The sequence below is a fragment of the Sorex fumeus genome, unplaced genomic scaffold (genome assembly GCF_029834395.1).
Source record: "Sorex fumeus unplaced genomic scaffold, SorFum_2.1 ptg000007l, whole genome shotgun sequence".
Taxonomy (NCBI): Eukaryota; Metazoa; Chordata; class Mammalia; order Eulipotyphla; family Soricidae; genus Sorex; species Sorex fumeus.
The window spans coordinates 54,037,932-54,063,220 of NW_026606064.1; the positions used below are offsets into that span (position 1 = coordinate 54,037,932).

General features: G+C 41.6%; 1 protein-coding gene across 4 annotated transcripts in view; it reads left to right on the plus strand.

Annotated features, from left to right (window-relative positions):
* CUL2 (cullin 2) overlaps positions 1-25,289 on the plus strand; it is a 99,088-nt gene that overhangs the window by 39,167 nt on the left and 34,632 nt on the right. For all 4 annotated transcript variants that reach the window (XM_056134735.1, XM_056134732.1, XM_056134742.1 and 1 more), the window contains 3 exons: positions 919-1,013; positions 7,754-7,859; positions 11,948-12,030. In XM_056134735.1, the coding sequence (XP_055990710.1) occupies positions 919-1,013; positions 7,754-7,859; positions 11,948-12,030 (284 nt within the window). The remainder of the gene's footprint in view (positions 1-918; positions 1,014-7,753; positions 7,860-11,947; positions 12,031-25,289) is intronic.

Below are 25,289 nucleotides of genomic sequence, written 5' to 3' on the forward strand. Positions count from 1 at the left end.
ATCTTCTGCATATTTTATGCAGTTTGAATTTTATTAGAATTAAATGATTATGAAATTTATATACTTTGTAATCTGGGTTTTTAAATCTTTTCATTATTAAAATTCAGTGACGTGTGTAAATATTCTTGTTGCTGGACATTTATGATTTTTAATTCATATAATTTGTTTCTATAAACACTTACATGAACAGTCTTGTAGCTAAATTACTTTTGTTAACATGATTTTGTTTCCTGGACCCAACCTGGCTGTACTCAAGACTTACGTCTAGCTCTGCGCTCAGGGATCACATGTGGCTGGGCTTGGGGGACCATATCGGGTACAAGGGATTGAACCGCACAGAAGGCAAATGCCTACCCACTCTACTATTGCTCCAGCCTTGAGTATTACCAAGTTTTTTATAGACTAAATTTCCTAGCTATGGAATTATTTGATCATAGGTCACACATGTATTTTATTGTTTTATGGCATAGTTTATTGTTCTCTACATTTATATTCTATCCAACCAAGTATTGGATTTAGCTAGCAGTTTCTAAGAGTGTCCTGTTCTCCATGTTACACATAGTGACAATCGCTGTTTTTAATTTGCTTGTCAGTGACATGAAGAAACATGGGCATACAGCAATAGAATTACATTTTCTTTTAACCTGTTCATAATACTCTGACTAAAAAGTGACATCAAACTGTCCCATTTTGTCTGTTAGTTCCAGATTTACTCGCCAGTATAAATACTTCACTTTCATATCTAAAAATCACATTTCCAGCACATCTTCATCTTTTGAAGCTAATTAAATTAGAAAATAACTTGAAAATTTGTGAATTGTGTGAACTATTTTAGGGTACAATTGTAAATAAATTTTATGTTTATAATTGAAAATGACTAGTGCTATCTAAGTAAAAGTATTTTTCTTCTTTGTTTAGAGAGTTCTGGAGTCTGAAGAGCAAGTACTTGTTATGTATCATAGGTATTGGGAAGAATATAGCAAGGGTGCAGACTACATGGACTGCTTGTATCGGTAAGCATGGCTTTAAATTCTTGAGAATCTTAAAACAAAATTGCTTGTATTCATTACTGACATTTGAAAGAAATGATCTGTTACTCGTTTAAATGCACAGAACGAAAGCATACCCAGCTATATGGATCTCTCTGTGGGCATAGTGGGCACTTGGCAATAGTCAATTTTGTGGAAAATTGTGCAGTGTCTGGGACTTTAGGACCTGTGTTAATTCTGCAGTGACCCAGCAGAGTAAATCTAAACCCATTGTCTCTCTCTCTCTCTAGTAGGATATTATTGGAGCCTCGGTGTTATATTTTACGTTTTACGAAAACACCACTGTTCCTCAAAATACCTCAGCCTCGTGGCCTCATGTTTTCCTGCCTGTCTTTCTGCTGTACTCTCCAAAATGTTTCTTTCTCCAAATGACGGATTTGTTCTCTACTTCCACACCACCCTCTCCGTCTCTCATCAGTCTCCCACATTCCCTTCCCACCCCCATTTTTCAGGCTCTTTCTTATGTCTCTTAACACCTGGCATTAGCATGGCACATTTTATCCTTGGCTGAAGGATGTCTTATTTTGTGAGGGTGGTGAGGGAGGCCTGTGAGGGACACAGTCATAATTTTGTTTGTTGTTAGTTTGTTGTGAGATGAGCCACGGGATGACCCAGCTAAGTTTCTTGTTGGGAAGACATTGAGAAGTGGATGTGTGTCATTTTGAATGTCACCAGAGTACCACATTGGGGCCAGACCTTGGTTTTGTTGGTTTATTTGTCCTCTCTTGCTTTCCTGGTTCTGATTCACTTAATGGTTTTATAGCAATCCTGGAGATTATTCACTACAACTTGCGTATGTTAGAAACTGGAGCTTCTAAGTGGTCAGTACCATACATCTCTTGAGAAGCATAAAATACAGTAAAACCAGGAAATTATAATTGTTGGCAAGCACAAGGTTGAGACTCTCTTTAACTCATACAAAACACTGTTTGTTGTAGATTAACAGTTGTCTGGCATGGTTAATTTGGAAAACTGACTTTGAGGGATTAAAGGATATTGCTGAAGGGTGCTCAACTAAAATATTCCAAGGGCAGAATTTAAACCCAGATCAGTCTCATTAAACCTGTATAACTTAAGCACTTAGATGGATTTGTATGCCCATCCCCTTTCTTTTTTGGTGTCATACCTGGCAATGCACAGGGATTACTCTTAGCTCTGCATTCAGGAATTACTCCTGGCAGTACTCAGGGACCATATGGGATGCTGGGAAACGAACCTGGGTCAGCTGCATGCAAGGCAAACGCTCTACCTGCTGTACTATCTGTACATCCCCTTCTTACACCATTTTCTTTCTGGGTTATCTTAGTTCCAGCCGCCAAAGCATGTGGCTTTTCTATATTGTCTAGATTTAAGAGTATTGTTATGCAGCTGCCTGTACCTCCAGGATGTTCCATCAGTTCACTGTGTGATTATAGATATTCTGAACTTGCTTTTTATATTCATATTTGTCTTCAGTATTTTGATAATACAGTGCTGCACAGCCAGAATTATAGATGTTTCAGTTATCCTTCTAGGATTATCTTCTTTATCTAACCCTCTTCAGGTTCCTCTTAAATTCATCATCTTCGCACTATTACAGTTGAAGCTTGTTTTCTCTCTCGCTCTCTCTGGCTCTCTCTGGCTCTCTCTCACTCTATCTGGCTCTCTCTGGCTCTCTCTCACTCTCTTTGGTTTTAGGCCACACTCAGCTATGCTCAGGGTTTATTTCTGGCTCTGCACTCAGGAATTACTCCTGGTGGTGCTTGTGCACCATATGGGATGCCAGGAATCGAACCTGAGTTGACCACCTGCAAAGCAGCTACCCTATCTGCTGCATTATCCAGGCCCTAGGATTCTAATTTCAAAGAAAAATAGTACCACTCCTGCCTCACTTCACCTGTACTCTTACCTGTTCAGACCCCACTGGACCTTGAAGTGGAGTACTTAACAATTTTAGCGTTTGAACAAACAACTCTTGAAATCCAGTACATAGTAAGCATGATAACCATTCTTGTAATGGAATTTTGGATGAGTGCAGTGTCTGATTTCTTCAGCTTCAGAGTTAACTTAAGTTGTTTCTTGTACTTCTTTACTAATCACTTGATCACTTAACATTCCGTTACTCATCAACCCGCTCGAGCGGGTGCCAGTAACGTCTCATTCGTCCCTGTCACGTGCTAATGTAGAGCAAAGGCATCTGCTCGTTCTAGGAACATGAACATTCTCAAACCAATTGTTCAGGGTCTTGACGAAAAGTCTGACCATCTCATAGGTGGGCAGCCACGCTATCTTTTGATGTCCCGTGGAATCCAGCCGGTAATGACTCTAGTCCAGCAGTCGTCTCCAAATCTCATTACATATTCAGCCCATCTGATTTTCGATGCCTTGACAAACGAGACAGCGTCCCTGATTCTTGACCGTCGACGGAGGTCGGATCTCCAGATTCTTTCTCTCATTTGAGTGAAGCATGATACGCCAAGCATAGCTCTTTCGATTCCTCTTTGGGAGACCCAAATAGTGTTCTCATCCTGTGTTTGTAGGGCCCAGGTCTCTGAGGCATATGTTAATGCAGGAAGAACAGTGGAATCGAAGAGATGTGCTCTGAGCCAGAGGTATTTCATCCTTTTAGCTATTTCTTCAATGCTCTTGTAGGCGTTCCAAGCTGCTCTCTTCCTCTTGAGCAACTCAGGTGCCAGGTCATTCGTCATGTTGACTTCTCGACCTAGGTACACATAATTATTGCATTCAGAGATGGTCATCCCGCTGAGAGTGAATGGAACGTCAGGAATGAGACTGTTTCTCATAAACTTTGTCTTCGTGAGATTTAGCTATAGTTCGACCTTTCCACACTCACGGTCGAAGTCGGCCAGCATTTGTGCCGATGTTTGGTGTTATAAGAACAATGTCCTCAGCGAAGCGGAGGTTGTGTAGTTGCCGACCGTCTATCTTCACTCTCATTCCTTCCCATTCCAGTTGTTGCATGACGTTCTCGAGGGTGGCACTGAAGAGTTTTGGTGAAATGGTATCACCCTGCTGAACCCCTCTCTTGTTGTCGATGATCACTTCCTTGTAGAATGGTGAGATCCTGGTAGTGAATCCGTAATACAGCTCACGGAGGATCCTGATGTATTGAGTTTGAATGCCCTGTTTGGCTAGGGCTTCGATGACCTCTTCAGTCTCAACAGGATCAAAGGCCTCCTTTAAATCAATGAACGTTAGACAGAGCGGCATCTTGAACTCCCGAGAAACCGCAGTGAGCTTGGTTATCGTGTGGATATGGTCAATCGTGCTGAATCCTTTTTGAAAACTGGCTTGCTTGCATGGTTGTCCTTCATCTAGTGTTCTGCTAATCCTATTCAAGATGACTCGAGTGAACAGCTTGTAGATGACAGACAATAGGAAGATCAGCCGATAGTTGCCAATGTCGTGGATGTCTCCCTTCTTGTATAGTAATACAGTCCTGCTGGTTTTCCATTGGGACGGAACCTTGCATTCAGACAGGTAGCGTGTGAAGAGCCGAGCCAGTGTATTGATGAGTACTGACGGCAGGTTCTTCAGGTGTTCAGGTCTGACCTTGTCTGGGCCAGGTGCTGTTCGCTTCTTTACCGATGAAATGGTGTGTTGGATTTCAGAAGGGAGAACTTTGGGAATGACATATTCATCCTGCAGAATTTGGCATGTGGGCAGGTTGATGTGGCTATCAAAGAGATCCGAGTAGAAGTCATGGATGATCTTCTCCATTGCCCTTCTGGAAGATGTGATAGATCCATCAGGGTGTTGAATGGCAGTCATCTTGGTCTTATAGTTGGCAAGGGACAGGCCGGCGTTGCGAATGCTTATCCCGGCTTCTGCCACATCTGCCAGCACTGCTGCTCTTCTCTCTTTGACCTCGGACTCCAGGGTCAACAGACCCGGGAACAGAGATCCTCTGCCTGCTCCCAGCAGCCCTGCAGACCTTCATTACTTCTACCACCTCCACTACCCAGCCACAGACACACTCCAGGACGCTTTCCGGACACATCATAAAACACTTAATACAAGATTACCCCACCATATTTGATTGCGTTGAAATATGGTTTGAACCATGGGAACACCATCTTTACTAATATGTATCGATATTCCAGATAAAAAGAGGATACTTACACTAACTGCTTTGTAAACAGAATGAATGTTAAGAAGAGACACTACTGCACTATACTTGAGCAGGACAATATCAAGTACTGCCTGTGTGGCAGAGTATAATGTTTTGTTTATTTTGGAGGGGGAACGTTTGGGCCATCCCTGGCAAGTACTTAAGGGCTATTCCTGACTCTGTGCCTGAGAGTGACCCTTGGAGGTGTTTAGGGATCTAATGAACCAAGCTCTTCCTGTGCTCTCTCCCATCCAGGAGTGTGAAGTATTTTGGTGGCTATTCAGGCTCTTGCTCAAATGTAGCTGACCCTGCTCTGATCCCCAGCACTGTTTATGGCCCATGAGCATCACCAGGAGGTAACACCTGAGCCCTGAGCCAGAAAGACCCCTGTGTATTGCTGGGTATGGCCCAAACCACAACCTCATGCACCCCAGAAAAGAAATGATTGGAAGCTGCTCATTTTTTTTTTTTTTTAATGATTTCCTAGAAGATCTGTATTAGTTCAAAACCCATGTATGGCTACCACTTTGATTGCAAAGCACTTTGGTGACTTAGAAACTAAAAATGGTGTCCATCAAAACTTATTTATTTTGCTTTTTGGGTCACACCCAGCGATGCTCAGGGGTTACTCCTGGCTCTGTGTGTTCAGAAATTACTCCTGGCGGTGCTTGGAGGACCATATGGGATGCCAGGGATCTAACCTGAGTTGGCCGCATGCAAGGCAAATGCACTACCCACTGAACTATTGCTCTGACCCTGTTGAAACTTAATTTTAAATGACATCTTTCAATCTTTAAAAAAATTGTATACTGAGAATAGAAATCTAAAATTAGATACAGTTGGTGAAGAAGAGCGTACAGTAAATTTTGAGACAGTATCATATTGTCAGATATAAATCACGTAAAGACCAGCAATTCATTGAACAAGTATTTTAAAAGATTTTGTGTTAGCCTGCTGTTGGTTTTGTATGCTGGCTAGATCTTAACTTTTAAGTAAGCCTTAAAGAGAGAAAAGAGAAGAGAGTTGTCTAAAAGAAGCAGACAGGCATATGTACTATAGTAGCAAATACTGTAAAAAAAAAAAAAAAGGGCACAGATCACAGAATAATTTCTGCATTGCAAATGGGAAGTTAAGATTAAGTGATGCTTTAAGATAATGTTTGAGCTTACATCTGAATGATACATTTCTGACTCTAGCTCAGGTAGTCTGTCTTTCTAGTTTGTCCTTTTTCTTCAGCTGGACATCAATGGTTGAAAACTCAGTATAAAATTGTGAGGAGTAGAATGAGCATGGAAGGTAAGGTTAAAAACATTTTATAGGGAGTTCATTACCAAAGGCATACAAGACAAAATGTCTCATGGAGCACCATGTTTATAAACTTTGGAGTCTTGAAGTTAGTGAAGCTGGGAGTGGAATTTGTGTAGTAAATGATTATGGACATACTGCCACCTTGAGTTAATTTCAGGAATTACATCTTTCATTGTTTGCTGAGAATGTCCATAGTTGCACAGTTTAATTTGTCATTGACTTTGCTTTCAGTTTTGATTCATATTGTGAGAAACATTCTGAAAGTATGTGTCAATATAGAAATTTTGTGGATGTTTCCTGAATGCTTGAATTATCAATAACTGTACAATTGACAGAAACTTTCAGATTGTTTTGGTTGGTGAATAATAAAGGCATTTTAGTGAAATCTGGGATGGTAAAAATGGGTATTTGAACATCAGAAATTACCTCTGTGTATGTAAGAGTCTCACACTGTATTTATCACAATTATTGGAATATGTGAAAACATTTTTTTTAATTCTTTCATTTTTGGAGTGGTTACCTCCCTGATGGTGTTGGTGGGATCTGGCTGTTGGGGCTTGCACTCAGAATCTCGTGCATCCCAGACACACACTCCTGCCCTTCCTGCTGTCTCTCCACCCCTGGCTTCTTTGTAAAGCTTTATCCTTGATGTGCAAAGTACACACGTTTTATTGCCTTTATAGTGTACTCTTGTCTCTGCCTCTAATTATGATCTTTGTTCTTTAAAAATAGTTAAAATAGAGGCTTGATTTGCTATAGTGTCTTCTTCATTTTCTGTTTACTTCTTCACAGTGTGAATGTGTGGTGCACAGTTCAACAGTATGGTTCTTAGGCTTGAGATTTTTCTTTGGGGGGGGGGGGTTCAGAGGTTTAACCACAGCTGCCTGTGTACAGGGCTCTTCTGGCTCTGTGCTCAGGGGATTACGTGGATGCTGGGATTGAAGGCAGATTGCCCATGTACAAGGCCATCACCTTACTTGCATACCAGCCTGTTTTCAGCTGACTCTGTGCTCAGGGAACTATATGGGATGCTGGGGATTGAACTAAGCCGGCTGTGTGGAGGCAAGCACCTTAACACTGTACTGGCTCTCCAGCCCAAATTTGAGTTTTTTAAAGTGAAACTAGAGTAGTAAGGGTGAGTTGTGCTATTGTAAGAGGTTTTAATCCTTGTCTCAAACAACCTTGAAGAGAGAGTTGAGCTGGTAATTAAATTGTATTTCTTATTTCTACATCAGTTTTTCATATTTATTTTGACATATTGCCCAGTAATGCATTTGTTTTTCAGGTATCTCAATACCCAGTTTATTAAGAAGAATAAATTGACAGAAGCTGATCTTCAGTATGGCTATGGTGGTGTAGACATGAATGAACCACTCATGGAAATAGGAGAGGTAGGAACATCCGTAAACAACTGGTAAACCTGAGACTATATATTGAGATTATTGGATTCATTTTTTTTTAATTGTCAAGATTTAAAATATCCTAAATATCCCAAACCTTGCAGGTACCCAACCCAGGCTCAATTCCAAACACTCCATATGGTCCCCTAATTCCACCAGGAGTGATCCTTGAGCTCAGAGCCAGGAGAGACCACCAAGCACTGCTGGGTGTGGCCCAGGCCCTCCTCTACCACCCCTCAAAGAAAAGAAATCAGACATTTACTGTTAATGAATCAAAGACATTTCCAGATTCCTCCATTCAGCTACATCGAAGTTGCGGCCCAAAGTTTGAGCAGCGAGGCTTAGGGTATGGCGGTGTTCACAGGGAAGTAGTACCAAATGTTGAAAGAACTAATGTCAGTTCTAAGGGTGTTAATGATGGAAATAAACAGCGAAGATACAGCATTAGTAGGAATGTAAAGGGAAAGTACTTTTAGAAAGAAACTTACAGAGCCAGAGCATGTGACTGACCTGGATTTCATCCACAGAATTCCATGTGGTCCCCCGAGCACTGCCAGGAGTAATTCCTGAGTGCAGAGACAGAAGTAACTCCTGTGCATCGCCAGGTGTGACCTAAGAAAGTAAAATGAGACTTAGACTTTACAGTATTAATTTCTGTTGACCAATTTACTGTGAAAATAATAAAATCAAATATAAGTCATACTAAATAACTAAATATTAGTAGAGAAATCAATGAATAATCAAATAATTAAGATGGAAACAAAAAGTGTAAATGTTTAAAAATTTTGAAATCAATGCTAAATAAAGGTGACAAAATAAAGGTTTTTATTGGCATAGGAGAATATGATTTTTTAAAATAAATGTAGGTAAATAAAATAATAGAAAATGGTGCATGAAAACTTTAATAAAGGTGACAATGGTTTGTAAAAATATCTTTTTATAGGAGGTTTTTTTTTTTTTTTTTTTGCGTGGGGGGAACCAAGGGGAGGTAGAGTTACTTTTAGCTGGTCACTTTGGAGGTGCCAGCAACCAAACTCAGATCTTCAGCATGCAGGGCACGCATCCATTATGAAACTCTTTGGGCACATGTGTTTTAATAGGAATGAAACAGCAGGGAAAGCATCTACAACTTTTCTCGCACAAGGAGGTCTTTTCACTTAAAGATTTTTTGACAGGCACTTAAAAATAATATACTAAGAATTTTTGTTCATTATGTATAGAATTTTTTTTTTTTTTCAGTTTTTCTGTTACACACTGCAATGAATACATGTAGTGTTTTTTACTTTTCTGCCAAGCACTGTTCTGTATTCTGGGAGTACAATACTAAACAAAGTAGACAAAAAATTTGCACTTATGAAATTACTTTTGTGTGTACATCTCTGTCCCTGAACAGAAAGTTTTATAGACATGGATGACTGAAAGTGGGTTTGTGGATCTTGGTATAAACTGAATTTTAGTGACCGCATACTTTTCTTTCAAAAGGCTTGATTATTTTACCCTCATAGCTATAAGATCTTGTTCTTTTACACATTACCCTTTCCCAAGCTCTCCGTCTGTGCTATTCAAAAGAGAACGAAAAGAAGGTAAAACTGGAAGGGTGTTCCCTGTGGGGTGATAGATGCTTTTATTTGAAATGGAACTGCCAGTGTGTCAAATAAAGTTGCCCCAGAGAAATGGCATAGAGTAGAGGCTCTTTTCATTTGGAGAGACTTAGACCTGTATAAATGTTCTATTGTAAAAAGAGGAACAATCAGTTTTGGTACTAGAATAATCTTTATGGAAAATGTAGTTGAGTTGAAAGCTAACCGTAAAAGACAAAATATTGAAAACTTTTGGAAAGCATTATAAAAATATACATCTCTAGCGTTAGGTAAGGAAGAGAGTTCTTGAAAGACAGGGGCTGGAGAAATAGCTGCAGAGAAATCCAGCCCTTGCTCAGGTTTCTAAGCACTATGCCAGGCATCTTCCCTGAGCACTGAAGGGTTTGGCTCAAAAACCAAACAAAAAAGATGAAAAGATTGGTAAATTTTAATAAAAATTTAATTTTTAATTATTAAAAATTAATTATTAAAATTAATTTTTGGGCTGGAGCAATAGCACAGCGGGTAGGGCATGTAGCCAACATGGCCGACCCTGGTTCGATTCCCAGCATCCCATATGGTCCCCCGAGCACCGCCAGGAGTAATTCCTGAGTGCATGAGCCAGGAGTAATCCCTGAGCATCGCTGGGTGTGACCCCAAAAGCAAACAAAAAAATTAATAATTTTTAATAATTAAAAATCAGAGAAGCTCATCACAAGTCACAAATTGCAACAAACCTCAATATGTTTGGATGTCAAGGTATGTGTAGAACCATAGATGCAGCTTACATTATCAACAAGACAGATGGACATTACTTAGCGTAAAACATGAGATACAAAACAAGTATAAAAAGGATGTCTGCTTCATCTGTTTGAAATGGAATTAGCAGTGCACCAAATGAAAAATCTCATCAGGGTTTTCATCAAAGCCAACATATCATGGCTTTATGAAAATGCTGGTTAAAACTCCTAGGAGATCCAGTTCTACACCTGACAGACAACCAAATTGTGGAGGGCCAGCTGTCTCCAAGGATGTTGACTAATGGTAACTCACACATTGCTTGTGTGAGCATTGCTTTGTAAAGCTGCGTTGTAGGCCTAACCCTATAGAGCATCTTCACTTGTAGCTGTGTGTATTTCAGGGACCTTTTTGTTTTGTGTCTTAGAAGGCATATGCAAGAAAATCATTTTCCTCAGTTCTAAAAACACTGTCATCACAAACACATTATCATTAATAGAATGGGAAAATAAATCAAGAAGGTTAATTCGTATATTCAGATGAAGGAGGATACCGTATAGCAATGTCACTGCTTTGTTGTTGCATTTGGATTTTAATAACATCTAAAAGTTAAAACATGTGAGTGTACAATGTGATTTTGTCAACTTCAAAAATATTTACACGGGGACACTTACATAGCTGGTAGAGTAGTAAGCCATAGAATTCAGTGTAGTAATGATCTCTAGGGTAAAAATATTGATCATTTGGGCATTGTGATGGTGAAGTTATCTCTTGAGCTGGCTGGTGAATGCACAGATGGTTTATTACTCTTTTTTTTTTGCTTTTTGGGTCGCACCCGGCAATGCACAGGGGTTACTCCTGGCTCTTCACTCAGGAGTTACTCCTGGCGTGCTCAGGGGACCATCTGGGATGCTGGGAATCGAACCCGGGTTGGCCACATGCAAGGCAAACACCCTACCTGCCGTGCTATCTCTCCAGCCCCTATTACTCTTTAAATTGGCTTAGCTTTTATATTGATAGATTTCTAATTCAAGAAAAGTCAGTTGAATTACTAGAACTTACCAACATTTTTGTTTATTTTTCTTTTTTGCTTTTGGGGTCACACCTGGCGATACTCAGGGGCTACTCCTCCTCCTGCACTCAGGAATTACTTCCGGTGGTGCTTGGAAATCATATGGGATGCCGGGGATTGAACCCGGGTCAGCCCTGTGCAAGGCAAACACCCTACCCGCTCTACTATTACTCCGGCCCCACCAACACTTTCTTCTGTTACAGTCTTGGGTGATAGTTGCCCCTTCCTACTAATAGAGATTTAACAATAAAGTTAGGTTTTATAAAAATGAAATTCTTTGAGGTTTTCTTTCAGTTAATGATAAAACCTTAGCTTTGTGCTAGTACAAGTCTAAAATAATGGTCTTTGTCGTTTTAAATGGGAAACTCATATTCCATATGTGTCTTCAAATTTTATTTGAAATGTTTGTTATGTACCACCCTTTTTTTTTGTTTTGTTCTGGGGCCATACCCAGTTGTGTTCAGGCTCAACTCCTGGCTCTGTGTTCAGGGATCACACCTGGTGGTGTTTAGGGGACCAGCTGGGGCGTTGGGGATGGAAGCAGCTGCGTTATACAAGCGCCTTGCCCGCTCTTCTCTGTCTGTGGCTCTCTTGAATACCACTTAGGATAGGTGTTTTCACTTTAAGTCTTAAACATTCTAATTCAGTCTTGATGGTTTTTTTTTTTTCCTTTGTTTTTTTCCTGGCAGCTAGCATTGGATATGTGGAGGAAGTTGATGGTTGAGCCACTTCAGAACATTCTTATCCGAATGCTGCTTCGGGAAATAAAAAAGTGAGTACAGACTTTTCTCTCAATTCCGGTTTGCTGTCTGAAATGGCTTAAAATCAAGTACAGTTTCATAATTGGTAACTAGACCAGGCCTCATTTCATCTCAATGGAGCCGCTTATTTCTTGTTAGTTGTGTGCTTCCTCAGTGGTCCAGGGGGCTGCCAGGCAGAGCTCAGGAGGCCAGGTGGTGCTGGGGATTAGGCCCTGTGCAAACCCTTACAGCTAGCTCCTGCGGCCCGAGTCAGCTATATTTACTTGTATTTTATAGCTTAATGCCAGTATTTTATTTAATTTTTTATTTTGTATCTTATTTATTTCAGATTTTTCTTTCTTTATTTTGCTTTTTGGGTCACACCCGGCGATGCTCAGGGATTTCTCCTGGCTCTGCACTCACGAATCCCTCCTGGCGGTGCTCAGGGGACCATATGGGATGCTGGGGGTCGAACCCGGGTCGGTTGCATGCAAGGCAAACGCCCTACCCTCTGTGCTATTGCTCCAGCCCCTTATTTCAGCTTTTTAAAATTGAATCACCGTGAATTAACAAAGTCATAACGTTATTCATGATTGAGTTTCAGGCATGAAGTGTTCCAACACTAATCCCTTCACCAGTGTCCACTTCCCTCCCCCAGTGTCTCCAGTTTCCCTCCTGCCCTCCAGCCTGCCTCTGTGGCAGGCACTTTTTATCTTTTTCTTTTTCCATTCTCCCTCCCTCCCTCCCTTTCTTCCTTCCTATTGAACTACCATGACAAACACAGTTACAAAGTTGTTCCTGATTGGGTTCCATTCATACAATGTTCCAACACCCATCCCTGCACCTGTGTACATTTCCCACCACCAATATCCCCAGTTTCCCTCCTGCCCCCCCATTTCCTCCCCTACCTGCCTCTGCTACAGAAACGTTTCTGTCCTTTCCTCTATTGTTCTCTTTCGCTCTCTCTTTCCTTTGGTTTACCCTCCTCCCCGGCAGCGTGGTTCACAGTAATGTTACTGATAGAATATTGCGCATATTGCTTTCCCTCCTTTCAACATCCTGTCTCTGTCCAGACTGACCACTTCCTTCTATCATTGTCATAGTGGTCCCTTCTCTGACATCCCTCTGCCTCTCCCCGCATCCCAGGACAAGCTTCCTGTTTCTACTAAGGATCAATTCTCTTGCTCTTTGTTTCTCTGTTTGCCTTTTAATATCAATATCTTAATATTTTAGAATTGTTTTTTTTAAAGCATCGGTTTGATCTCTGTAACCTAATGTGTTTAGTGAATAGAGTCCGTGAAGGAAGTAACTTTTTCAGTCCATAGACCACTTGAACCATCTAGGCAGTTCTGAGTTGTTGGAGAGGGTCCTCAGCTTCCTGCTGGAGAGGACCTGTTTAAGAAAATGGACTCTTCTAGTTAGCCGGTTACCTCTTAGCCCTAGTGTTAAATCAATACTTGCCTATTATGTGAAGTAACTCCTGCTAATAGTCTGGAATGGCTGACTCTTTAACTGATTTGTGAATTGAATTTGGGACAAAGCCATTTTCCTGTCAGTTCCTGAGTAACAGCTTTGGGTGAACTCTTGTCTAAAAGATTTATACTAGACATCAGTACTGGAGAATGAAAACCACCAAAAGTCAGTCACACTGATGCAATTAATTGATTTCAGGTTATTAGAACTGATATAAACATTATCTAGAGCGGAGAATTGGAGTGTGATCATAGCTACTTCCCCTGAATCTGATTTGTCTATTTTAAAGACCTAAATACAGTCTTTTAAAGGAGTGAAACAGCAAAAAATTATACTGTGACTCCTTGTAGGAAGTAAGGGATAGAGAGGTGGGAGAAACTGCAAAATAGAATACTTTTGGTTTTGGGCCACACCTGGTGTTGCTCAGATGAGACTCTTGGCTCTGTGCTTGGGGCCACACCTGGATGTCATGTGGTAAATGACCTTGTGCCATGTGGTAAATCTGGAGCCCCTCTTCACACACACACCCCATCCCGCTGCATGCCAAGCATGCGCTCTGCCCGAAGAGCTTTATCTTGTGCTCCTTATTCATTCTAATATCAAATAAAAAGTTGATGGTACAATGGATAATTTGGTTCTTATAAAAAATTGGTTATAAGGGGAAGGGAAATTACTGTACAATTGGCCTTTAAATTACTCATTTCAAAAGAACATAGAAACAAAACAAAAAGGTATAATAACAAGAAACATTTTTTTCCTTGTTTCTTTGTATGATTAAATGGAAGACTACTTTTTGGGTCCAGGGAACATAGACTAGGGGGATCTAGGAAGTATTAACATTTTTCTTGATTTGGATCAGTTAGTTATTTTCTCTTAGCTAAAAATTTTATATAATTTTCTAATTCTGCTTTTTTTGAGATGTCTGTTAATGTGATTTGGTTTTAACCCAGTACATTTTTCTTCATGTGATTATTAGCTTGCTAAAAGTTAATTTGATGATGAATCAAGATCTGACTGTAAGGAAAATTATGTACCTAGAGTCTCTGTCTCCCTCTCTCTTTCTCTCTCTCTCTCTCTCTCTCTCTCTCTCTATATATATATATATATATATATATAAAATACACACGTATATGTTTGGGATTTTTTTTCTAGAAAATATAGAGACTGATCAGAAATATTAGGTCAACTTGTTTGAGTTGTTTTTAGAATCCATTAAAGTATTATTTGTCATGATTTACTGATAGTTAATTTTTACGTCTATTAGGTATTTTCCCACATTTTACAGTAAAGGAGTGAAGATTTAATATAAACATTAAACAAGAAAACGATTTGCCATACATTATTTTGAAAAACTTTGTGTATATTGCTGTTTAATTCTTTTTACACTTAGGAGATTGGTACTATTTATTATTTTTCAAATGGAGATGTCAGTAGTGGTGTTTTAGTAAAAAAATTTGACCTAATAACTTTAATAATAGTAATAATCATGATAGTATAACAATAACTCTACCTTCCTAATTTTGTATCATTATAAAGTTTAAATCTGGGATTTTTTAATTCTAATCCACATGTCATTATTTTAATCCACAGGATAATTTTTCTGTTCCTACTGTCAATACATTTCACATATAATCAGTGTACTTTTTACAGTACTGGGGCTCACACCCAGGTCCTTTCACACTCACAGTGCCAGCACATAAGGTGATGAACAGTTTCCCATTGTCTATGCCTTCTTCCATTTGGGTTTTTTTTTTTCCTTTGCATTGCTTTAACATGTCTGATGTGACCAGATATTATATAACTTGCATTACTTGGTTGAGTAACTGTGGTAGGTTCTTCCCATTTGTAATATTATCTGATTCTTATAATGAAATACAGTTGAATAAAAATACAGGATCATTTTACAAATGGGGAAAATGAGGCTTCCGAGAGGGATCTACTTACATCAGATGGCTAGTATATGGTAGAGTGAGAATTGATACTTAGAAGATTTTTTGATTATTAAGTCTATGTTCATATATATATATATCATATAGTCTTAAAAATATTTTGCTCAAGCCAGAGATGTGGCTCAGGCATTGAATACTTGCCTTGCATGCATGAAGCTCTGAGTTAGATCCCCAGCACTTCAAGAAAAAAAAATCTTTAGTTGAGGGCCTGGAGCAATAGCACAGTGGGTAGGGCATTTTCCTTGCACGTGGCCAACCTGGGTTTGATTCCCAGCATTCCATATGGTCCCCTGAGCATCGCCAGGGGTGATTCCTGAGTGCAGAACCAGGAGTAACCCCTGTGTATCACCAGGTGTGACCCAAAAAGCCCCCCCCCCCCCAAATCTTTAGTTGAGACACACCACGCTTGTGCTTAAATAAATATTTTATTGTGTGAATATATACAGCATCTTTGTCAACGATCAGAATAGGGGCTGGAATGATATTATAGTGGGCATGGCACTTGCCTTGCACACAGCTGACCCAGGTTTGATCCCCGCCATCCAATATGGTCACCCGAGCTTTCCAGGTGTAATTTCTGAGTGCAGAGCCAGGAGTTACCTCAGAGCACTGCTGGAGGTGGCCAACAAACAAAAATCAGTCCCAGCATGTTGCAGATTTTACTTCCTGTCGCTTATTTGTAGTTCTCTTTCCCCATAGACTTCCCTGGGTTCTTAGCTAGTCTCTGAAAGCTTCTAAAGAGCAGTACTAGTGGTTTCTCAAATCTGGCCATTCATTTCAGGCTTACACAACTAATGTTTGGAAGCATTGCTTTTCAAATAAAGAAAAATTATAATGGTAATATATGACAGTTGGAGAAAAGTTTAAATGTACATAAAGTTAAAAAGAGATAAAAGGCCTTTTGTTATTTCTTTAATACCTTTTGCCTTTGTTCGTTAGAGAAAGTTTCTGTGCATTTAAGATCATATGTACACAAAAACATGCAAAAATATACATACATTTATGTGGATCTGTTTTATGCACACCTACATTACACACACACATTACATGTAAAATTATTACATGTCAGCATACGTTTGTGGAGCTTTTTGAAGCCATAACTTGCTGAATTCCCATCTTTTATCCACTGAAGCATATTCAAGAGAGAATAGGAAATTCTGTTTTTATAAATTTTTCTGGGTGGCATTTATACTGCTAGTTCAGACTATCACTGTTAAAATACTGTTCTCTATTAGGTAATTTCCTCACCACCTTGTGTATACATCTTTTACTTTTTGCTTTCCTATGTTGCATAAAAATAAGGAAACAAAATTATTTTTATGTTAGACCGTATGAGTGGTTGGTATGTGTGTCTGTCTTGATCAGTTTTATTAGATGTTTGTGCTTTTTGTTGGGTTCCCCCCACCCCCCAGCCAAAGCTTAACTTGAATTTTTTGCATTCTCTATTACAGCTTTTATTTATTATTTAACAGGAACATTTTTTTAGAGTGGGTTAGAATGTGTATAGAATCCTGGGAGAGGTTGTTTTAAAACTCCTGTAATATTTTGTTGTTGTTTTTGGGCCACAGTCCCCAGGACTCAGGGTTACTCCTGACTCTGTGCTTGGGTACTGCTCCTGGAGGCGCACAGGGGTCCAGAAGGTGCTGGGGGCCTCCTGCTTGGAAAGTATACTCTCAGCCCTTTGAGCTTCCCCTTGGCCCCAAACTTGTTATTTTTTAATTCTAAATTTAAACAAATTATTTTTATTTTGATCTAACATTTATTTGCAGAATTGACATTTATTTGCATAGTGAGAAGTTTTAGGCATTATTTCTCAGTGTGAGACCGTGCCTTTTACAATGGATAGAATTCCTGATGTTGAGAAATTGCTTTTTGTTTTGTCCTTAAAATTCTTGGTTCTTTCAGTTAAAGGAAATATGTTAATAATTTTCCTGGCTTCTTCTTGAGCCATGTTAGAGCTCTAACAACAACAGAAAAATAAGAAAGCATTAGTTGAATAGTTCTGTCTATATTTCCCACATTGTAAAGTTGATCGGATAATTTTGGAAGGTGGTATCAGTTGAATAGCTTCCAAATGCTGCAGGGGCCTGTTCCTGGTGGTGTTGGAGGGCTGAATGTGAGGGCTGGATGTGGTGTTGTGAACCCTGTGGAGCCAGGGACCCTGAGGACTACACAGGGGCTCTGCAGGGCTGGGGCTTGAACCAGGGCTGGCCACGTGGAAAGCATGTGTTCCAACCCCATGCAGTCTTCCTGGCCATCATGACTTTCTGGGCTGTAGAGGCCTCATACCAGGAAGGCACCACAAAGCTCTGCAGATGAGGCCATAAGAGCTAGACCTGGTGGTGCTGGAGGTGTGGGGGCAGTTGGTGTTGGGATCAAACTCAGAGTCTCCTGCATGCCAGGAGATCCTTCATGGTGACCTATCTCCTCAGCCCTTGGAATGGCATTTCCCCCTCATTTTTTAATAATTTTATTTATTGAATCACTGTGAGAGCAGTTACTAAGCTTTCGGGTTTAAGTCTCAGTCATACAGTGAAACACCCGTACCTTCACCAGTGCCCGTTCTCCACCTCCTAAAACCCCAGTATACCCCCATTCCACACCTTCCCCCTACCTGTGGGGCAGATGATTTCCACATTACTCTCTACTTTGATCACATTCAATATTTTGGTACTGGACCCACCATTATTATTTGGGATTTTACCCCAACACTCAGATCTGCTGAAAAGGCAACAGTAGACAATTTGTTTTCTATTGCTGATTATGAGTAACGTATGATGTTGTGCAGCCACGGGTGCGCGATTTTGGAATTCCAAAATCTGGAGGGATTTCTGCCAAAACCTGCTGGGTTCTGAGATTTGTTCCTGAGTCTCTGGGATCACGGCTGTTAAGCAGCTTGATCAGGAGCCAGGGAGGCCGTTTGTGGGCAGTGACTCGGGGGTCCTGTTGGGGAAGGGAGGAAAGGGCCGCTCCACCCCCATCCCGTGAGGCCCCGCATGTCTCATCACTGTGGGCCCAATCCTGACTGTCCAATGACCTCTAGAGTATGTTGGCCACTAAGCCGCCAAGGGGGAGCAGGCGGAGGGACAGCACCCTTTCCCTCCTGGGGTGGCCCAGCGACAGTAACCTACTGCGTGGTCTGGATGCATTTCTGCCAAAAGTCGCTGGGTTCTGAGATTTGTTTCTGAGTCTCTGGGATCATTGCCATTAAGCAGCTTGATCAGGTGCCAGAGAGGCCGTTTGTGGGCGGCGACTCGGGGTCTTGTTGGGATGGGGAGGAAATGGCCGGCTCCACCCACATCCCCTGAGGCCCTACGTGTCTCATCACTGCGGGTCCAAACCTGACCGTCCAGTGGCCTTTGGAGGATGGTGGCAACTGAGCCATCAAGGGGAAAAGGCCAAGGCACGAAACTGATTCTCACCTTGGGTGGCCCAGCACCTGTAACCTATTGTGGGAACTGGACACATTTCTGCCAAAACCTGCTGGGTTCCAAGATTTGTTTCTGAGTCTCTGGGATCATGGCCGTTATGCAGCTTGATCAGGAACCAGAGAGGCTGTTCACGGGCGGCGACTAGAGGTCTAGTTGGGGCGGGGAGGTCCAGCTCCACTCCCATCCCGTGAGGCCACGTGTCTCGTCACTTTGGGCCCAAACCTGACTGTCCAATGGCCTCTGGAAGATGGTGGCCACTGAGTCGGGGGAGCAGGCGGAGGGACAACATCCTTTCCCCCCTGGGGTGGTCCAACACCACTAACCCATTGCACGGACTGGACGCATCTCTGCCAAAAGCCTCTGGCTTCCGAAATTTGTCTCTGAGTCTCTGGGATCATGGCTCTTGAGCAGTTCGATCAGGAACCAGAGAGGCCTTGCCTCCAGTTATATAGCTGAGCTGGAGGTGGTTTGTGGGTTTGTCTCCCACATACCTAACTTTTGGCTGTCTATTTTCTTGTTAGACTTTGCCCAAGTTTTTAGGGTCTGGCCAAAGGCACAGCAGCAATTTTGGGGTATCTGAATGTCTGAAGGCGCCATCAGGCTGCTGATGCCCTCGTTGCACAGGTACAGATTGACCTGCTGACGGCACCATACCCCCCGGAATGGCATTTTTAATGAGCAGTTTGAAGTAAGGAGTAATATGAAGTTAAGATTGATAGAAAATTTACAGGTTTTTTTCAATTAAGGTGTAATTTGTTTTTCTGAGATTGCCTACTTAAATCTCAGCATACATCTGTGATTTGGTTGTCAATTTTTTGATGCCAAAAGCCTTTTTCAAACAGATTTTGTTCTTATAAGTGAAAGTTGGTTATGAATAGTTAGCTAGCTTACATTATTCATATGAAATGAATTGCTCTTACAAGGCTATTAGTGATAAATAACTGTCCCAAAATGAAATACAGTGAGTAAAAGTGCTCAAAGCATTTGGTGGCATTAGCTGTATCCAAGTGGAAAATTTCCACAACTTTGTAGAGCAGTTCAACTTGTGTGGGTATTATTTTATAACAGATTCTTATATAAAACTTGCCAACCCAACCTAATACTTGCTATTGGTGAGGTTCGCTCTTGTTGACTATTCTTCAAATCTGCCATGTGTTGTTTAAATCTGCTTTTCTGTGAGGGTTGTTTTTTTGTTTTGTTTTGTATTGTTTGTTTTCTTTAACCCTAGAGGCTATGTTATTTGGTTGGACCATTGACACCAACAGTATTCAGTTGATCTGTTCAGAAATTTTCAGTTTCAGAAGCTTTCTTTACTCTTCTTGATTCCTGACTAACGACTCTTTAAAAATAACAAGCAGTTTTTTAAAAATTATTTGTATGAATGACAGAGTGGAAGTTAGAGGATTCTAATCCTTTAACACATTTCGTTTTCTGAGCAAATTACTTCTTTGGATTTTTAGCTGTGAACTAAGAAAAAGTTGGATTGTTGAGCTCTGACGTTTTATTTTATAGTATATGATAGATGAGTGCTAAAGAAGCCTGCATAAAAGGAAAGATATAAATGAGGCTGAAGACAAAAGCATGGTATTATATATATGTGTATATATACACATATATATATACATTTTGTAAGTTGTATAAGGTACTAGGAAGAGTAGATTGAAAGAGGTGGGAGGAGGAAGACTTTGGCAGTGTTGGCATGCCTCCCCTCCCACACTCTCTCTGGCCCTCCAGTTCTTTGTTCTTTATGGTTGGCCCTTGACTACTCTCGCACAGCTTGGATTATGTAGACCCACTTGTACCCACCTTATTGTTGCTGTTGATTTGCCTGGCAAGCTTTTGGGAGCCCTGTGTGGTATAGGGGATTGAATCCGGGTTGGCTTCCTGCAAGGCAAGTGTGCCCTGCCCACTGTGCGGTCTTTCTGGCCCAGGTTCTGAGTTTTTCCCACCTGTGGATCCCACATTTATGAATTATGCCATCCATAGCTGTTGTCTGGCTGACTCCACCACAGATGTGCTCACATCAACTGAGTGTGCATTTCTAAATATAGGAAAAAATACCAGTGTCTCCCATGGTGGGCAGGGGCACCAATGCTCTCTGAAGGAGCGGGAGGCCTCTGGAACAATGGTGGGGGGGCGATAGTATCCTTGTGTGCAGTTTTGTTTTACTTAGATTTTTAGGGGTGCTCAGCATTTTCTGAAATGAAAGTTGCAGGCTAAGTCTGGGAGCACAGGTAATTTGCGAGTTGTTTCCCACCCCACCCTTTACTTTTGGGACCACACCCGGTGGTATCTTGACTTTACTCCTGGCTCTGAGCTCAGGGATCATTCCTGACAGGCTTAGGGGACCATATAGGTGCTGGGGATGGAACCCCAGTTGGCTATATGCAAGGCAATAGGGCCTATCCCTCTGGCCCCAATTTGTTAACCTTCTTTGAAGATTCAGAAAATTGAGTGCCATCTTAATTCCCCCCCCCCCCCCACTGATCTCTAAGGAAATGGGGAGGGGGGCTCATACTTATTTATTTTTTTTAGCAGTTCTTGGGGGTTTGAGTGGCAGAAATACTTATTCTTCCACCTGTCATACTTGGCATTGTCAGAAGTTATCAGTATGAGTTGAAAACATTTTCTTGCCTTTCGTTTGCCTTTGGGTTTTTGTTTGTATTTTTGTTTTGCCATACCAGCTCTGCTCAGGGATCACTGCTGGTGGGCTCAGGGTGATGGGGATTGAACTCAGATCTGTGTGTGTGTGGTTAGCACCCTACCTGCTGTACTCTCTAGGCCTTCCTGTGCTTTTTGAGATGGCCATGGGCCACTGAGGACTAAGTACAGCACCAGTTTTCTTAGTATTTCCTTCTCACCTTCTCTGTATATATTCTGTGTATTTTCTGCTATAATAGAACTTTTCTGGGTTATCTGCCTTTCAGAATTTCTCCAGGTCTAGACTTAACTATCAAAGCATCCTTCTATTGTTCATAGGTGAGTGCCTGTGGAGGTCTGAGGAAGTTTGGCTGAACTTCCACCTGGTGCAGGTGCTGAGGTCCTGTCAGTCCCACCGAACAGCTGTCAAGCTGCCCGAGTTCCACTTCATCATCTTGGGAGCTAATCCCCGCCACCTGGTTTCAGGGATCTGTAGTCCTCAGGCTGGGGCAAGGTTATACTATTTGCAGGAATAAGGAAATAGCTCCATACTCTACTCTGAGTCCAGGTCTTTACCTTCATTACAGAAAAGAATTTAAAGAGAAGACCTATTTAGAAAAGTGAGGCGAAGTGTTGTGAAAGATTTAGTACAGACAAGGGAGATGTCGGGCACTGGCAGAGACAGGGAGCCTGGGGGTGAGGGGGCTTTTAAAGTGCTGCTCTCTGCAGGCTGGAGAGGCCTGAGGAAGAAGAAAACTGACCGCGTGGGAGGAGTTTTCCCGACCTTGGGACCACCCCTTCCCCAATTTGGTACGGTGTATGGTATTTTCAGAAACTGCATAGCATGGAGTGCTCTAGGGAAGGGAAGGGTTCGCTTTGGTGCCATCGCAGTGCTATTACAGGGGAGCGGTGGGCAAGCTTTCCACCACCATGAGTTGGTTCCAGATCCAGCTAATATATCCGTGACTTTGCCAGTTCCGGATATAGAGAGTTGTGTTGGAGAGTTGTGTTCCTGGAATGGTTATTGAATGCAGGTGGACGTGTTCTAACCTGGAGAGAAGGCTGCATTTACTTTCGTTGACTGTACCGGGTTTTTATTTTAAACAAGGGTTTCTCTAGGAGGATTTGCCAGCTGTCACAAAGCAGTATTAAGAGTCCCAGCCTCACTCTTGTGATTTATTTTTTGGTTCTTGGGCCAAACCCAGTGATGCTCAGGGGTTACATCTGGCTCTGCACTCGACAATTATTTCTGGCAGTACACGGGGGAGCATGTGGGATGCCGGGGATTGAACCTGGGTTGGCTGTGTGCAGGGCAAGCGTCCTACTCGCTGTACTAGCACTCTGGCTTCAACCAGCCTCAAATATGATCGTGACAAACCTGGTTTGCTGAGTGAGCGCCAGCCCAAGTAATCGCCGCCCCTCACCAACAGATCTGTTCCTGCTTGGTGCCCTCCCCCCCACCCAAACCGTGACCCCAAAAGCCAGCCTTCACCAGGACCTCAGCCAGGGGCACCTGTCTTGACTTCCGCAGCAAGCGCCAGCCCAACTAGTCGCCACCCCTCACCAATAGCATCTGGACTGACTGGGGGCGTGGCCACCACTGTAGTGGCGTGGCCTCCTCAAAGTGGGCGTGGCCTCAAAGTGGGTGTGGCCTTCTTTGGGACAGACCCGCCGCTGACGCGGCTGCAGTTATATTCCCCACTCCCAGCATTCTGGACTTTCATCACAGCCTTTATCACCTAATTCTGTGGAAAAATTCCTGGCCTCCTGAACTACAACAATTATCCACTGCCTACTCCAATTCTAGCAAAAGACCAGTATGTAAGAAGCTAAGCCCAATATTAAAAGAGTACCTCCTACAACACTTCACTAGATGTCCATCATAAGCCAAAGAATAATGTCTGAGAGGAAGGTCAGACTCTAGAAAGGGAAAAGCATGACCACCATCGACCTACCCTATCCAGAATCCTTTCCCACGATAGGAGGGAACTGTGATAGCGAATTCCAGTGTTTCACTACTAGACAACCAAAACAACATGAAAACAACAAAAACAGCGAAGTTCTCCACTACAAGGAGAGGACGAAGAAAAGAGTTCCGAATCCTCAACCAGGGTTATCCACAAATATGCTCTCTTCGATAAAGAATTCCAAGATGAGATGCAGAGGATGGTCAAGGAGCTACTCAAAGAATCAATGGAGGAGATATCCAGAAAACTAAAGGAAGAAATGAAAGAAACAATAGAATGAATAGTTTAGAAAATACAGGAAGAAATGAGAGCAGAAATAAAAAAACTGCAAAAAGAAGTGTCACAAATAAAGGATTCGGTGGACGAAACTAAAAACTCAGTAGGTGCCCTCTGCAGCAGGATGAATACAGCTGAAGACAGGATCAGTGAACTTGAAGATGAGCAACAGAAATCGCATAGGGAACAACATACAATGGGAAAAGACCTCAAAATAGCTCTAAAGAGAATCAGAGACCTAGGGAATGATGCCAAGAGGAACAGCATTAGAATCATTGGAGTGCCAGAAGGACAGGGAGGCAACCTCAATAAAAAAAAAAGCCACAGTCAAATCATTGCTGAAAAGTTCCCAGAGTTAATGCAGATATACAGATCCAAGGAGCCAGAAGGGTGCCAGCTAAAAGAGACCCAAATAAAAACACTTCAAGGCATATCATAGAATGATGGATGCTGTGGACAGAGACACAATACTGCACGCAGCAAGGTCAAAGAAGGAAATTGCATACAAAGGAGCACCCCTTAGATTCACAGCCGACCTATCAGAAGAAACCCTCCAAGCCCGAAGACAATTGTGGGATATAGTGAAAAAACTCAATGAATGCCTCACCAAGAATACTTTATCCAGCTAAACTCTCACTTAAACTTGATGGAACTATACACCATTTTGTAGATAAACAACAGCTCAGGAACTTCATAGACTCAAAACCAAATCTAAAAGAAGGATTAAAGGGGCTCCTGTAAGATAAGAAGGAAAACACTTAGAAACATAACCAACCCCTACAGAAAGATGGCACAAAACCCCATGACAGTAATCTCTTTCAATGTCAATGGTTTAACTGCACCAATCAAGAGACACAGAGTGGCAAAATGGATCCAGAAACTGAAACCAACATTCTGCTGTCTACAAGAAACTCATCTGAACAATCAGAGCAAACACACTCAAAGTTAAAGGATGGAAAACAATCCTGTAAGCAAACAGCTCCCTCAAAAAAGCTGGGGTGGCCATACTAGTATCTGACAACATTAACTTCAGGTTGAAAAAGATTAGAAGGGACAGTGAAGGCTATTTTCTCTTCATCAAGGGATACGTACAACAGGAAGAAATCACACTCTTAAATGTATATGCACCTAATGAGGGACCAGCTAAGTACCTAAAACAACTGCTAACAGATCTTAAGGAGGACATTGCTAGCAACACAATAGTAGTTGGTGACTTCAACACCACCTTATCACCTCTGGATAGATCAACAAGAACAAAACTCAACAAAGAAACATTGGCTTTGAAGGAAGAACTAGGAGAGGGCTAATAGAACTATACAGGGCTGTATACCCCAAAAAGAAAGAATACACATTTTCCAGTGCACACGGAACATTCTCCAAAATAGACCACGTGCTAGGCCACAAAACATACCTCAATAGAATCAGGAAGATAGAAGTAGTATCAACAATCTTTTCAGACCACGATGTGCTCAAGATAGAAGTAAATCACACAAAGACATTGAGAAACAAACACCTGGAAATTAAACAACTAAATGTTGTACAATGAGTGGGTCAG